General features: G+C 39.9%; 1 protein-coding gene across 1 annotated transcript in view; it reads left to right on the forward strand.

The window, feature by feature from the left end:
* antxr2a (ANTXR cell adhesion molecule 2a) overlaps nt 1–14,515 on the forward strand; it is a 198,644-nt gene that overhangs the window by 88,909 nt on the left and 95,220 nt on the right. The window contains exons 12-13 of the mRNA XM_080191187.1: nt 7,166–7,261; nt 12,128–12,169. Of these exons, the coding sequence (XP_080047313.1) occupies nt 7,166–7,261; nt 12,128–12,169 (138 nt within the window). The remainder of the gene's footprint in view (nt 1–7,165; nt 7,262–12,127; nt 12,170–14,515) is intronic.

Genomic DNA, 14,515 nt, shown 5'->3' on the forward strand with positions numbered 1-14,515 from the left:
ACTTCATTGAGACTAATGCCTTTGCAAAAGCTGCATTGGATGCAGTAGCAGTCACTCCGCTCCAATGGAAAGTATCTTCAGTAGGCTGTTGATACTTCTGCTGGCCCTTTCGAGTGTCCACACTTTGAAGGTAGCTGGCGGCCACGTTCATGAAACCTGCTCAATGCACTCCCTGATATTAAAACCTGACCATCGTCTCGAATTGGACAAGACTGCTAGAGATGCCCTGTTCATCCACTGCCCCATGTGAGATTGCACCAACATGGCACATCGGAGACACCAGCAGCATCAGGATTCGGAAATGATCCCGAGGCCTGGGATTTTTCTAAATGTTTTCATCTTCTTTTGTTTTCAGCTTTTAGTACACATTCTTCAAAAATTTTCCCACAGGTAATGGTTTCCACAGGCATGGCTATTTTGTGGGAAATTATTTTGTTTACCTTCTCAACAGCATTGCTTATATAGAGACCATCAGCAAACAGTAGCTGCTGTTTCGTTGAAGATGATTCCAGTTTAGGATATTTCTCTACTTTTCTGATTAATTCTCACTTTTTTTTGCACGGTAGTATTTTTGAATCATACATTTGTTTCACACAGCTGTTATGAATCATTAGTTGGGTTATTCATTGGTGTCAGCAGTAATCCCTGGAATTCCCCATTTCTTTGCAAATGCTTGTCATTTTTGATCAGCCATCAAAGAGTTGATAAAAACATCATGGCCAGTTGTGACTACACAACATTAAAATCAGAAGAGGCTGAATAAATTAATACTCATGAAGAAATAATACTGTCACATTAAGCAACTTCTGTAGTAGATTTTCTTCATTACACTAACAATGAAAATTGTATGTCAATATATCATTTTCTTTTATATTAGTGAGTCAGTGAATGCCACCCAGTAATGCTAAAACACAATCTACGCAGCAACAGTGAGGAGTTGCCTAATCACCATTGATCATACTCAACAGGAGAGAAGGAAATGTAGAATTTGCATGTCTAATTTAAAAGGCTTTAATCAAGTGCTTCACTTATGAATGGCAAACTTTGGCATCAGGTGATCGATTAATCTCCTCCAATTTAAAAGGTCTAAGCTTTCAAATCTGTGTGGGAAATGCACCTCCCTTCCCAAATTTAACATTTTCCTGTGAACAAGGAGGGTCAGTCAGTTTGGGAATTTTCAGGCTGGTTAACAGTACTCTGTGGATTGATCCTAGCCCACATGTAAGTTTGATGCCATTGCCCTTGTGCATCATGTACTTTCCTCTCAAAAGGATACATAAAGAGATATGTCCATGGAACTTTAGCTATTATGCATGCAAGTTTCTGTGTCACGATTTGTATTAAATTTGCAATTTGTTTAGGTGCGTTGGCCATGATACATTCTCTCTCAGTGTACCCGAACAGGCGCCAGAGTGTGGCAATTAAGGTATTTTCACAGTAACCTCATTGCAGTGTTAATGTAAGCCTGCTTCAAAGAAGAAAAATAAAATTATAATTTGAAAATGTGAATGGAAAGTTTTGCCCACTGACAAAAGGTACCTTGTAGTTACTTCAAATTTTGCACTCCTTGGGTGGAATTTTCCCAGCCCGCTCATCACAGGAATTGTAGTGGGTGAGACACGAACCATGCAAAGGTCCGTTGACCTCGGATGGGATTTTCCGATCTTAGGGCGAGTGTAGCCAGAAAATCCCAGCCCTTGTGTCAAAAAGCACCTCCGCTCCTAAGCAGCCTTCAACAAAGCTGAAAGGGTAAAGAGTTGTTGTAATTTTCGACCAGTTTACTTATTCCAGTGTTTTACCCCGGTGCCCTTATTTGCAAGATGGACAGAGGACAAACACAAGTAAAGATTCAACAAGTTTATTAATAACACTACTAACCCTTAAATTACCCATATAAAACAGAGGATACCCCAAAAGCAGATATACTACCCGCAAGGATGGTTTGATTAAAACTGCAGGCTCGATTCTCTGAGTCCCTCTGGTCTGTCATCACGAAAGTGAGTCTCGATGGCAGCTTCTTCCTTCCTTCCTTCTCTGGTCAGTCTTCCGAATGGTCAAGGGTCACCTCCTTCATCAAGTCTTCATCAGTCTTACCCGCCGGTGTCTGAAAATGTGTTCCTTTATCCCCTGCTTGCTTGCCTTTCCAGAAACTTCTCTGGCTTCCGGCCAATGAGGTCCCAGGAGGGGGTTCCAATACCCAGTGGGTTTCTTGATATTTGCCTGACAGGACACCAGGGTCCGCCCTCAGGTGTCCATCTCCGTGCTGTTGCTTACACGTGACCTGCTATCAGATGAAGCCAACTGCAGGAACTTGTGGTGACAGAAAGTCTGGTCCGATCTGGGCTTCTAACAATAGGCTGGTGCATTTCAATGGGGTGCAATGATCTCCTGCTAAGTATCAGTAGGGTTCAACGACCTTTGATGGGAGATGGATGAATCAGGCCCAGACAGGTTTGTGTATTTTACAATTGGCCTGCCTGAGGTTTGACTGTGTTTGCTTTTTAATATGCCAAATTCTTTAATTTAGGATATCCAATTTTATCAGCCTTAAAACTAGGCCCTGTTTGCATTACAGGATTAAGAAATGAAAGATAAAAATGAAGAAGAAGGAAGCTGCATGTGCAGGCCTAGGGCAAGAGCCAACTGGTTCAGCACTTGCATACAACACTTGGCTCTCATTAGCAGCAAGTGTCTGCCGACCTGGATCCTGTGAAGATAATTCTGCAGTCTGGTTGCTGCATTTCCTACTTTAGAGCAGTAACTTGTACTTCAGAAGTACTTCATTAGCTTAAAGCACTTGCGACGTCTTGTGGTCATGTAAGGTGCCATATCAATGCAAGTCTTTCGCAACCATTATGTGGTTGCTGCATTGTCACAAAGTCTGAAAATAATGGTTGGTGGCTTCTTAAGGGCGTGGTGGTTAATCTTACTTGCTTTCACTGGGTACAGATAAATATGATATGCTGTGATTGGAAGGCTTCTAACATCAGTGAATCTGGCCTTCAGACGTATTTATATCATTTTAGTTTTGCCACCATTCACCTGGAAAGTGGAGCCTTCTGTCTGCGCTATTATCCTGCTAAATTGATGTCTATAGTCACTTATCGGCAGAAATAGATGCATATGGGGCATTAAACTGAGGAAAGGTGCAGCCTGAAAATGGAAGATGCGTGGATTGCAATTGCATCAGCTTGTCAGTCATCCACAGAATATCAAACCCAAAAGAGATTAATATTTGTGATTTAGGGTGCCGCCATGTTATGTTACAAGTTATGATGAATGTGTCTGAACAGAACAATGTCATCAGCTTTACATTTCATGAGTAACAAGTCACTGAAACCACCTTTTGTTCCACTGTAGCAGCTATAGTATGCGTACTCTAGTTGTTCCTAACGTTGTATTTTAGACTGTGGTAGCTGAAATCCATAATGTCCATAATGGAAGAGACCATGGATGGATGGAGCCAGCTAGTAAAATCGTGAGAGCCGAGAAATTAGCATTGCGCTCAATTTATCGGCTCTCCTGATCTTAGCTGCACTGGATTTCCGGCATGGTCAGTCTCTCACCCATTTCCGATGAGAGGTGGAATAATTTATTTAAATTTATTATAATGCTTATTTGCAAGTCTTTAGTGAGCCCGATGTTCAATCGTCCAGGCTCACTTGCCTTTGCGGCTTTGCAGAGAGAGGTTCTCTCTGGTGAGGAAAACACCTGTTTCCCAGGAAAAAGGACAGACATGTTGCCCTCACCACCGGAGGCCATTGAGGTTCCCCCAGGCAGGCCAAGGGCAAAGGGGGTGAACTTGGGCAGTGCCAGCATGGCATCTTGGCAATGCCCACCAAGGCACGATTGGTTCCCCTACTGACAGCAGATAGAATTTTGTCCATGATAATCTAATTTTGGTAAGTTGCATGCTGCCACATTTATTATTCCACACATTCTTTATTGGTCACATGTCTTTATTCTTATCTGAAAGTTAAGAGCAGTCCAGGTTTACTGAAGTAGATCTGAATCTTCTTGCATTTCTGTAGCTCAGTCATGAATGAATAATACGAATATAATCCACAGTCATGTCACAGTCTTTAATCGGTGCCAGCACAATGATTATATTTATGTCTTTGCCGTAAAACAAGGTCACTGGAAGAGAAAATAAATATTAGAAGTTAGTGTTCCAGTAATCTGAAACTAATGACAACGTTTCGCTCCCTCATTTTTGTAGTTAAATTGAAGCAACATGTGATTATAATTTACTTATTCAAGAACATTAAATACTTGTAACATTTCATGAACATGAAAACATCACTGATCCTTATATAATGCATAGTATTTAGTTTATTTCTTGATGAAGCACCGGTGTTTTTGTGATAATGGGGTGCCAATATAGAATGCGATATATTTTCAAATCATTGACCTGTAAGAGACTAACTGAGGGTGTAGAAGACAAGGAGATTGTAGAGTTCATTCCTAAAAGAAGTTCTACCTGGAGGTGCTTTTTAAAATCTGTAGCTATTAGTTGCAGAGAGTGACAGAAATTTTGATTCTTATTTTGCTGGTAGTATGAGTTCAGATTACATTTTCATAAAATCACAGAATTCCTACAATGCAGAAAGAGACCATTTGGCCCATCAGGCCTGCACCTTCAACAATCCTACCCAGATCCTATCCCCTTAACCCCATGTGTTTACCCTGCTAATCCCCCTGACATTAAGGGACAATTTATCATGGCCAATTGACCTAACCTGCACATCTTTGTACGCTCCAGTTTCCTCCCACAGTCCAAAAGAAACCCATGCAGGCACTGGGAGAATGTATAAACTCCACACAGATGGTCATCCAAGGCTGAAATTGAACTGGTCCCTGGCACCTCAAATCTGTGTGCATTCATATTTGTTAATCTCTTGTGCAGAATCTTATCACTTGCTTTTCAGGATTGTACATAGGTGACAACCAAGGGCAGAAAATTGTTGTTGGATATTTTAAAAAAAAATACTTTATAATATTAATGGAATCTTATTTATGACTTTTCTCTTTCTATCTTCAAGCTTTCATTCACCTATTTTTCTTCACCTAATTTCCTTCTGACTCATCCCATCTCCTTTTCCATCATTCCACTGTTTTCTTCCTCAATGCCTTAATCTGACTGGAGGAGATGATGAACTGTTGGGCCCGATATTCATCAAGATCCCAGATAGCCTGTTGCCTTTGCCGTTACAAGGTGCACCTCCAGTAACTTAAAGGGCAAAGTATATTCAAGCTGCAGGGTGATGGTAAATCCGGGCCAATATAAATGGAAAAAATATGAACTTTATAAAAAGATGAAGAATCGTGTGAATAGTTAATAGGTTATGATTCCTCTGGAAGCTAATTGTTGAGGATGACAATAAGGAAGATATATTAAATATTTAGCATTGGATTCTAATAAGGAGGGTGGAATTGATATTGGTAGATATACCAGAGGAGGATAATTATCAGAGATTAAGTTTGTGAAAGGAATTGATTCTGAAAATTTAGTAGAACTCAGTGGGTAAATCACCCTTTGTTGCCCTACTGGTGTCCTAAATTGGTGCTCACTCTGCCAGAATACAGCATCTGGAGTTTTAAATGCAAGTCCTTCTTGAACTATGTTACAGGGCTGTTACAATGGTTTTCTTGTCGTATTTAAAACTATCATTCCCCTCAAGTAGACAGTCAAAATAACAGAGTGGCTTCAAGATGAACTTTACTGTAGCTCTTGAACCCTGAATGAAGCCATTCAGATCATTCAGAGTAAAACATTTAGAAATACATAGGCAATTAAAGTCTCAGCTTCGATTACAAGTAATTAGCATACATCAGTACACGCATAGGAGTTATCTGTATCCAATCATAGTTGTTACAACATGCATACATAAGGATATAATGTCCAATTAAAACTTGTTATATATGTTATGTTGTCAAGAAATGATAGCTCTATCTCTGACCAATGCTTTTTCAACTCCCTTTCCATTGTTCCTTGTTCTAATGGGCAGGCATGAACTGCAGCTGCACATCATTCAGTTAGATGGTCCTTGACCCTCAACTGGGCTTACTTTAATCAAAACTTATCATTTGTACATAGCTTTTCCTGTGTGACTGAGGTTCAGCTTGCAGCTTATGTGATTTTTAAACTTGTGATTGTTAATCCTTTAAAAATAGCTACACTCCCGAACTCCAGTTCTCTCCTCCCAAATAAAGGGAATTTTGCTAATGGCTAAATCATTGTGTGGTGAATAAAGCTTGTGGAATCATAAGTTTTAAGTTGATTTATTAGTGTCACAAGTAAACTTAAATTAATACTGCAATGAATTTACTGAAAATCCCCTAGGATTTTAGGATCTCTGACTCATTCTCGCCCCACACCAGAGCCCATTCCAATCCTTGCCTTTGGGACTTACTGGTGAGGCAGGAAACCAAAGATTGACATCTTCACTCAGCTGAGTTGCCTGCAGAAGTTTGACCATCATTTGTTTCCATTGATCCATGGGCCTCATTCAATATGTGCCAGCTCCTCAATGCCTGTGTGGACCTGTAAACTGAGCAGATTAATTCCTAGCTCACAGTGAATTTTAAAGAAGAGCGACAAAATTGAGAATGGACACAGATTAATGATGTGGCCAGGATGAAGGCAGATGGACTTTAACGTAATTATATGCAAGACAGTATCAATTCAGTGCAAGAATTGGGACTATTATCTTAATAGAACTATATGTGTGGGAGCTGAGTAAGAGGATTTAGGGATCCAGGTATATTAATAAAAATTACCTCACCAGTAACAGGAAGACTAATATGATGGTGGGCTCATTATATGTGATTTAGAATAAAGTATATTATGCACCACACATTGAGTGAAATCTTTTGACGTATCTTTGAGTGTTTGATGCCTTTATCAACTGCTTTATTTTTCTCATCAATAGCATTTTTAAAATCATTTCTCAAGCTTGATTTTTAAAAATTTTATGTTTCTGATGTCTACATTCTTTAGCATAAGTTTAAGAATAATTCTCTCTTGTCGTTTTATTGTTTGTTCCTGCAAAGGGGTTGCCAGTTGGATTTAGATCCAGAGGAGCTAACAAGCAATGCTCTTCATGATGTTTGTAAGATCTGACTGCTTTGACTTGCATTGTAAAGCCTTATGCTTCCTTTGCAGTCTGATGGGACAGCTGTATTGATTGCCATATTCACCATACTGTTGCTTGTGGCACTCGCGTTGCTTTGGTGGTTCTGGCCTCTGTGCTGCAAGGTGGTGAGTATAAACAAATGCATTTTGAGACATTGTGTGAATTTTAAAACATAGTTGACTTTCTCAGTATGTAAAAATGTTATGTGCATTGTATTAAGTATCTAATCTGCCTGAGATTTTTTTGTATATAACAGACAGAAATGACTCAAAGCTGAAAATATTCTGAAAGGTTATAGGAAAATCTCTATTGCTAGCTTATATTTGTTGTACCAGATGGAGGCCAAAGCCAACACTAAACTACACATGTTTCTACTCTACTCATACTTTACAAAACTATATTCTTCTACACATACTTGATGCGTCCAATTTTGTACAGTTCAACATACTGCAATTGTATTGGTCTCATTTGCTTCAGATCCGATTGTTTCAAGCTCAAAATTAGTAATGGTGCTAACAGTTAGCATAGGGGTAGTCCAGCCAAGATGAATGTCAGGAAACCATGAGTACTCCAACTATGACTTTACTTCTATTCAGATGTAAAGTCCTTTGGTAAGTGTTTGCAACTTCCTGATGTGGTGTAAAGCAGCCCTTTGATATTTTAATAATGGAGTTTGATTTTATGAAGCTTGGAATGGCCTGCCTGACAGAGCGATGGAAGCAGATTCAGTAGTAAACTTGAAAGGGAATTGAATCTATACTTGGAAAGAGAAAATAAAACATGGCCAAGAAGAAAGAGCAGTGCAGTGGGATGTTTGGTATCACTAATATAATATTACAGGTACATTTAAGGGAACCAGGATGTGCAAAAAGAAACAAAAGTCAATGACAAAAGGATTAGATAAAGTGATTAGAGGAGGTTCTTGGTGTAGGCCAGGTGATTGAATGGCTAATAGTCCTGTGAATTCTTTGGCTAATATTTTCCAATGTGTTTTTCTGTGGCAGGGTCTTCGGGTCCTGCCCAAAGTTAATGGCCACTTCTATTACTGTACCACTGTGATCTGCTACAGGGGGTCACTTTCAAAAGGACTGGAAGATCACATCAGCAGGAAGGACTGGAAAATCCAGCCTTGTGTAAACTTAAAGAGTTAGCATATGGGAAGAATTGCCTCCTAAGCTGTAAGATTTTATCATTTTATGATTGCTATTGCTAAAAGCTTTTGCTCTTCAGGCGGCAGAATTGTGTTTAAACCTCAGAAGAGCAAATTTGCAAAGCATTCAGAGTTACATAAACACAATTGATCAATGATATTGGGGTGTTTAATTGTTCAGATATTGATTGGGATAATAATAGAGAGAGGGAGAAAAATATCTGAAGTGTATTCATGAGAATGTTCTTGACAAGCACACTTACAGCCCATCTGGAAAGAGGCATTGCTTAAACTGGTTCTAGGGAATGAGACAGATGAAGTGTTGGCAATGGAATATTTGGGGAACAATGATCATTGTATGATAATGTTTGGTTAGCCATGGAACAGGACAATCTCGAGTGAAAATACTGAATTGAAGGAGGGCCAATTTCAAGCATATTAAATCTGTCCCCAATAAATTGAAATGAAAAATTAGTAGATAAAATTGGAAACTCCTTTAAGGAGAATTTGGGTTTCATAGAATCAAAGCATATTCCCGTGAAGGGGGAAGATAAGGCAAAGAGAGACAGAGACCCCTGGATGGTGAAAGAGACTGAGAACAAGATGAAGCAAAAAACAGATGTATGACAGATGTCTGGTAGTTAATACAAATGAATATAAAAAATAGATTTGAGGTTACAATCAGATCAGCCACAATGTTATTAAATGGCAGAGCAGGCTGAAAAGGCTGAATGGCCTACTCCTTCTCCATGTTCATATGTATATTTGTTTTGGAAAGTAGTTATTCACTTAAGGCCCACAATGGGGCTATGGATAGGCAGTCCACTGACATCTCCCCATAAAATCGCAGGGTGTACAGGGTGGACATGCTGGTTGTGGGCATGGCCCCTAATTTAGGGGTCCACCCAAAAAGTAAAAGCTTTTCTGCATTCATTTTTAGATTCCCTTTGTGTTCAAGTGTGATTTCCTATAATTACATCTTTTTGAAAAGGTTCAGTACAGCAGAGCTTCCTGTCTATGACAGCACTAAACAAAGCATCTTCAGTGGAACTGCCATCTCACATGTAAAGGGCTACCCACAAAAACCACAGCATTCTACAATCAGAAACAGAGAAACAACTTCCTGCTAGAATGGTTTCTGAGATATTCAACTTCAGTTTGCTTTAACTGATCACCAATACCAGGCAGTATTTCAACACTAGACAAAATGAGTTCTATTGAAAAAAGTCTTACAAATCTCTTGTTTGGAAAAGTTTATCTTGAGTTCTAGGGAGTGCTTGATTTCCAAACTGCACATTTCTTAATGAAAACTTTGTTTCACCGATGAACCACATGTCATTTGTAGAATCATGACTTTGCTTTCAGTTTTGGGAATGTATTTTGGAGAAACTGAAGAAATACAAGTGGAAAAAGTTCAGTCAAGTGTCTGCACCAAGTTAGGCTATCTACTTGTCCTTAAGGGAAGGAAATCTGTTATCCTTATCTGGTCTGATCTATGTGTGACTCCAGATGCACAGAAGTGTGTTTAACTCTTAAATGCCCTCTGGAATGGGCATAAGTGCTGGCCCAGCCAGCGACGCCCACATCCCTTGAACAGATTAAAATAAACTGACAGACGAGAAAAACATTAGATACTTTTGCCATCTGTACTTACACTGAGAAAAAGCAAAAAGATAAAACAATAATAGGGAATGCATACTAGATTAATATCTGAAAGAAAGATTAATGTTTAGCTGTGATCCTTTGCCAGAATTGACAATTCCTGCTGAAGTGCCCTATTTGAACAACAACAGTAACAACTTGTGTTTATTCAACGTAGAAAAATGTCCCAAGGTACTTCATGGGGTGGTGAAGAAAAATATTGATGCAGAGTCAAAGGAGGGGAAATTAGTTAGGAGTCAAACTCTGAAGGAGGATCTTAAAGAAAGTAGAGAGGGAGGGAGTTTAGGGCAGTGGCGATGGGGGTCTCAGTTGCAAGCTGGGGAGCCAATGAGATCTCCATGTCACCTCTTTTTGCTTAGGCCCTCTGTACTTTGTGCCATTCAGGCACTTGATAGGCCAGGGCAGGCCTCCTTGGCTGCATCGAACCATTTTTCTGCCTAGTCCCACTGACCTGTACCTAAACCATATCCCTCCACACCCCTCGCATCCATGTATCTGTCCAAGTTTTTCTTAAATGTTAAATGTGAGCCCACATTTACCACTTCATCTGGCAGCTCATTCCACACTCCCACCACACTCTGTGTGAAGAAGCCCCCCCCCCCCCCTAATATTTCTTTAAACTTTTCCCCCTTCACCCTTAACCCATGTCCTCTAGTTTTCTTTTCTCCCCAGCCTCAGTGGAAAAAGCCTGCTTGCATTCACTATCTATACCCATCAAAATCTTATACACTTCCATCAAATTTCCCCTCATTCTTCTACGCTCCAAGGAATAAAGTCCTAACCTATTCAACCTTTCTCTGTACCTCAGTTTCTCAAGTCCCAGCAACATCCTCGTAAACCTTCTCTGCACTTTTTCAACCTTATTAATATCCTTTCTGAAATTAGGTGACCAAAACTGCACACAATACTCCAAATTCGGCCTCACCAATGTCTTATACAACCTCACCATAACATTCCAACTCTTATACTCAATACTTTGATTTATACAGGCCAATGTACCAAAAGCACTCTTTACGACCCTATCTATCTGTGATGCCACTTTTAGGGAATTATGCATCTATATTCCCATATTCCTCTGTTCTACTGCACTCTTCAGTGTCCTAACATTTACCTTGTATGTTCTACCTTGGTTTGTCTTTCCAAAGTGCAATACCCCCCATTTGTCTGCATTAAACGCCATCTGCCAATTTTGAGCTCATTTTTCTAGCTGGTCCAAATCCCTCTGCAAACTTTGAAAACCTTCCTCACTGTCCACTACACCTTCATGAAGACCTCATCTTCTCAGCCTTGCCTCTCACCTGAGGTGTTGTGACCCTCAGGTTAAACCACCGTCAGTCAGTGCCTATGGTCATCTGTGCCTGTGGCAACTTTACCTTTTACTTTTATAACTTTGGATAGGCTGTTTTGCTGCTTATGGGAAGGGAAGAAATCTGAGTTGCAAGGCTGATGAGCCAGTCTGAGAGGTGACAGTGGTCCTGAGAGAGGAAAAGAATATTAGAGATGGAACACAGTTGGGCGCATAGAGAGGGGTTGAGGATATGTTTTGGAGAACGGGGTGAAAGTACTTTGAAAGCAGGGAATAGTATCCCGTCAAAGGGGAGGCATTTCAAATATTGTTCATAGGAGACCCATGTATTATTTGGATATTTACAGCCAAGCTTATTCTGCATGATCAATGGACTTGGTAGGTTTGGGCCTTCAGCATGAGATGCACAAATCACCCTATGGCTAGCGTGTGGTCGAGGTCTTGGTTGCCAAAACCTATCCCACATGTCAGAGATACTTGAAAATCATCATTAATATTACACTGAGTCATTTGTGGTCCATCTGGCACTCCAAATGAACAGCTGAAGCCCTCACGAGCAGGGTTACTCTGAAGTAATAACACTTATTCAATTAATTGTCAGATAGATAGATGTGCCTAAGTGCATCTGCCACCAGGTTTATTTTATCTGAGAGACGTGGGTGCTAACATGCACCAAGTCTTACTAATTAATAGTCACGGGAGAAGACACCCCAGTTGGCAAGCTGAGAACAAGCACTAATAGGTGACAAAAAAAAACATGCCAGTTGGGAATCCAATCGAATGCTAAGTGGTCAAGGTGAAATACTTCAGAGAGATCATTGATATCATTGCCATTGTACAAATAATTTATTTTTGTTTATGATTTGGTTTCAGGTGATAATGGATCCTCCCCCTCCCCCACCCCCTCCAAAAGAGGTATGTGAAGGTTCCACTGTGTTAAAGTGCTGTTCATGATGAATGCTGCAAATATTAAAGGAGCAACATTGTTTGCGAGTTAATAGTGTGAAATCTATCTTCTAAATCTTAGTGGTTATCCTCAAGTGCCCAGTGGTATGACCAAAACAGTTAGCCATCCGAATATTAAGAGAATCACACTTAACATAAGAACAGGAGTTGACCGTTTGGTTCCTTGAGCCTGTCCTGAGATTCAGTGAATTATTTCTTCCTCCTTTAAATCTTCCTTCATCATCCAGCGTTCCAGTAAACCAATCCATGACTCCGTCATCCTTGCAAGTAACTGCCCAACCTTCAACTTCCCTTTCCTCTTGAAACTGTTTGAACGTGTTGTCGCCTGTCAAATCCATGACCATTTTTCTCTAAAGACCATGTTTGTTATCTGCAGTCAGGTTTCTAACCCAGTTACAGAACCAATACTGTTCTTACTAAAGTCACAAATGACATCCTGTGTATTGTGACAAAACTAAACAATCCCTTCCAGTCCTCCTCGATCTTTGTGCCATCTTTGAAATGGTTGACACACCATCTTTGTCCAGGGACTCCCCAGTATCATCCAGCTGGGTGGGACTGCTCACATCTAGCATATATCTGCTTTCCCTCAAGGAGGCATCCATGACTCTCTTCCATTTGAGGCTCTTCAGTGACCTCAGAACATGTGGTGTTTGTTTTAATGTGTTCGCTGAAGACACCCGGCTGTACCTTATGACCACCTCTCTCTACAACAGATGCTAGTCTGTCTATGATACCCTTATTTCCTTTTATGGAGTTAATTGTGTGATATTCCAATCTAAACAAATGGTTCCTGAATTGAGAGAACTTTGGAAGATTATAGTTTGGGCTTTAAATCCCTGGGATAGAAACCATTTAATCCTGGGGATTTGCCCTTCTTTGGTGTCCTCAATTTTTCCATTACTGTTACTTTCCTTATTGTTAAATTTCTGTTAATTTGTTAATTCTAACAGGGATTAGGAATCCTGATTCCTAATTTAAAAAGTTTATTTGGGATGCCTGATGTACTGGCCTTTTCCTCCATTGTAATTACTGATGAAAAACAATTATTGAGCATATGTACCATTTCCTTATTATCATTGGTAACATCACCATTGTAAGTCTTCAAGGTGCTTATGTTGCTTCTGATCTCCTCCTTTTCCTAAGATAATTTGTGTTGATTTTGATAAATGGTGTTAGCTAAATCTGGGCAGTACAATGCCTAATGTGCCATGTCCCTGTGGTTCTAGGATATAATGTTGCAGAAAACAATCCTGGACACGTTCATGAAGTTCTCCATCTTTATGACATGTGCTTATCTGCTTATCTTGTTTCAAAGCCTCAAATAAAATCACTCTTCCTTTGCCAAATGCTTGTCTCATCTCAAAAGTTAGGCAAGGGACCACATCGCACCTTGTACAAGGAAACCTATGCACGCTTCCGCTAAAGTCTTAAATCTAATCAAATAGTTTCTGCTTCTGACCTATCTCTCATTATATTCTCTTGTATCATTGGAATGATTTTTTTAGTAGGGCTCCTCCTTCTCTTCTACTATTTTCTCTGTGTTTCCTGAAGATCTAACAATCTGGTATAAAGAGTTCTCATCACTGATGGTTTTGCAGCCATCTCTCATTAATGGTTACCATGTCATATGTTCTAAGTTGAACTTGCACCTGCAATTCATTCACTTTGTTTCTTGTATTCCTTATGTTTGTATAAATGAATGCTGATTTGAGTCACACACACTCATCTGCCCCTCTGCTTTATTGTCCTATTTAACTCTTCCTGGTTGATTTACGTTTGCGTCCTTTGCTTTGAACTGTTTGCCTAAAGCACAATTTTTCACTGTTACTCTACTTTTCTTCCCTTTTGATTCTTTGCGAACAATTACCCATGCTATCTTTGTCATCTGAACCGTCCGCTGTCTTACTAGTTTAAAATTCTTGTGACTATTTGTTTCCATGGTTATCTTAGTTCTAGACTGGTCCAGTTGGTGCCTGTGACAGTACTACTGCTAATATGCCATGAAATTGAACTCCCCTTTTCCATATCACTCCTTCAGCCATGTATTTACCTCCCTGATCTTCATACCTCTGTGCTAATTTATATGTGGAGATGCTGGCGTTGGACTGGGGTGGGCACAGTAAGAAGTGTCAACAATGGGTTAAAGTCCAACAAGTTTATTTCATGTGTAGCCGGGGGAATAATCTATCCATTATGACCCTTGAGACCATGTCCTTTTAATTAATTCCTGTTAGAATTAATAAACTGGACCTCTTACCTATTCTTCCCAATGTTGTTGGTCCCAACATAGAC

The sequence above is a fragment of the Carcharhinus amblyrhynchos genome, chromosome 1 (genome assembly GCF_965287045.1).
Source record: "Carcharhinus amblyrhynchos chromosome 1, sCarAmb.v2.hapA, whole genome shotgun sequence".
NCBI lineage: Eukaryota > Metazoa > Chordata > Chondrichthyes > Carcharhiniformes > Carcharhinidae > Carcharhinus > Carcharhinus amblyrhynchos.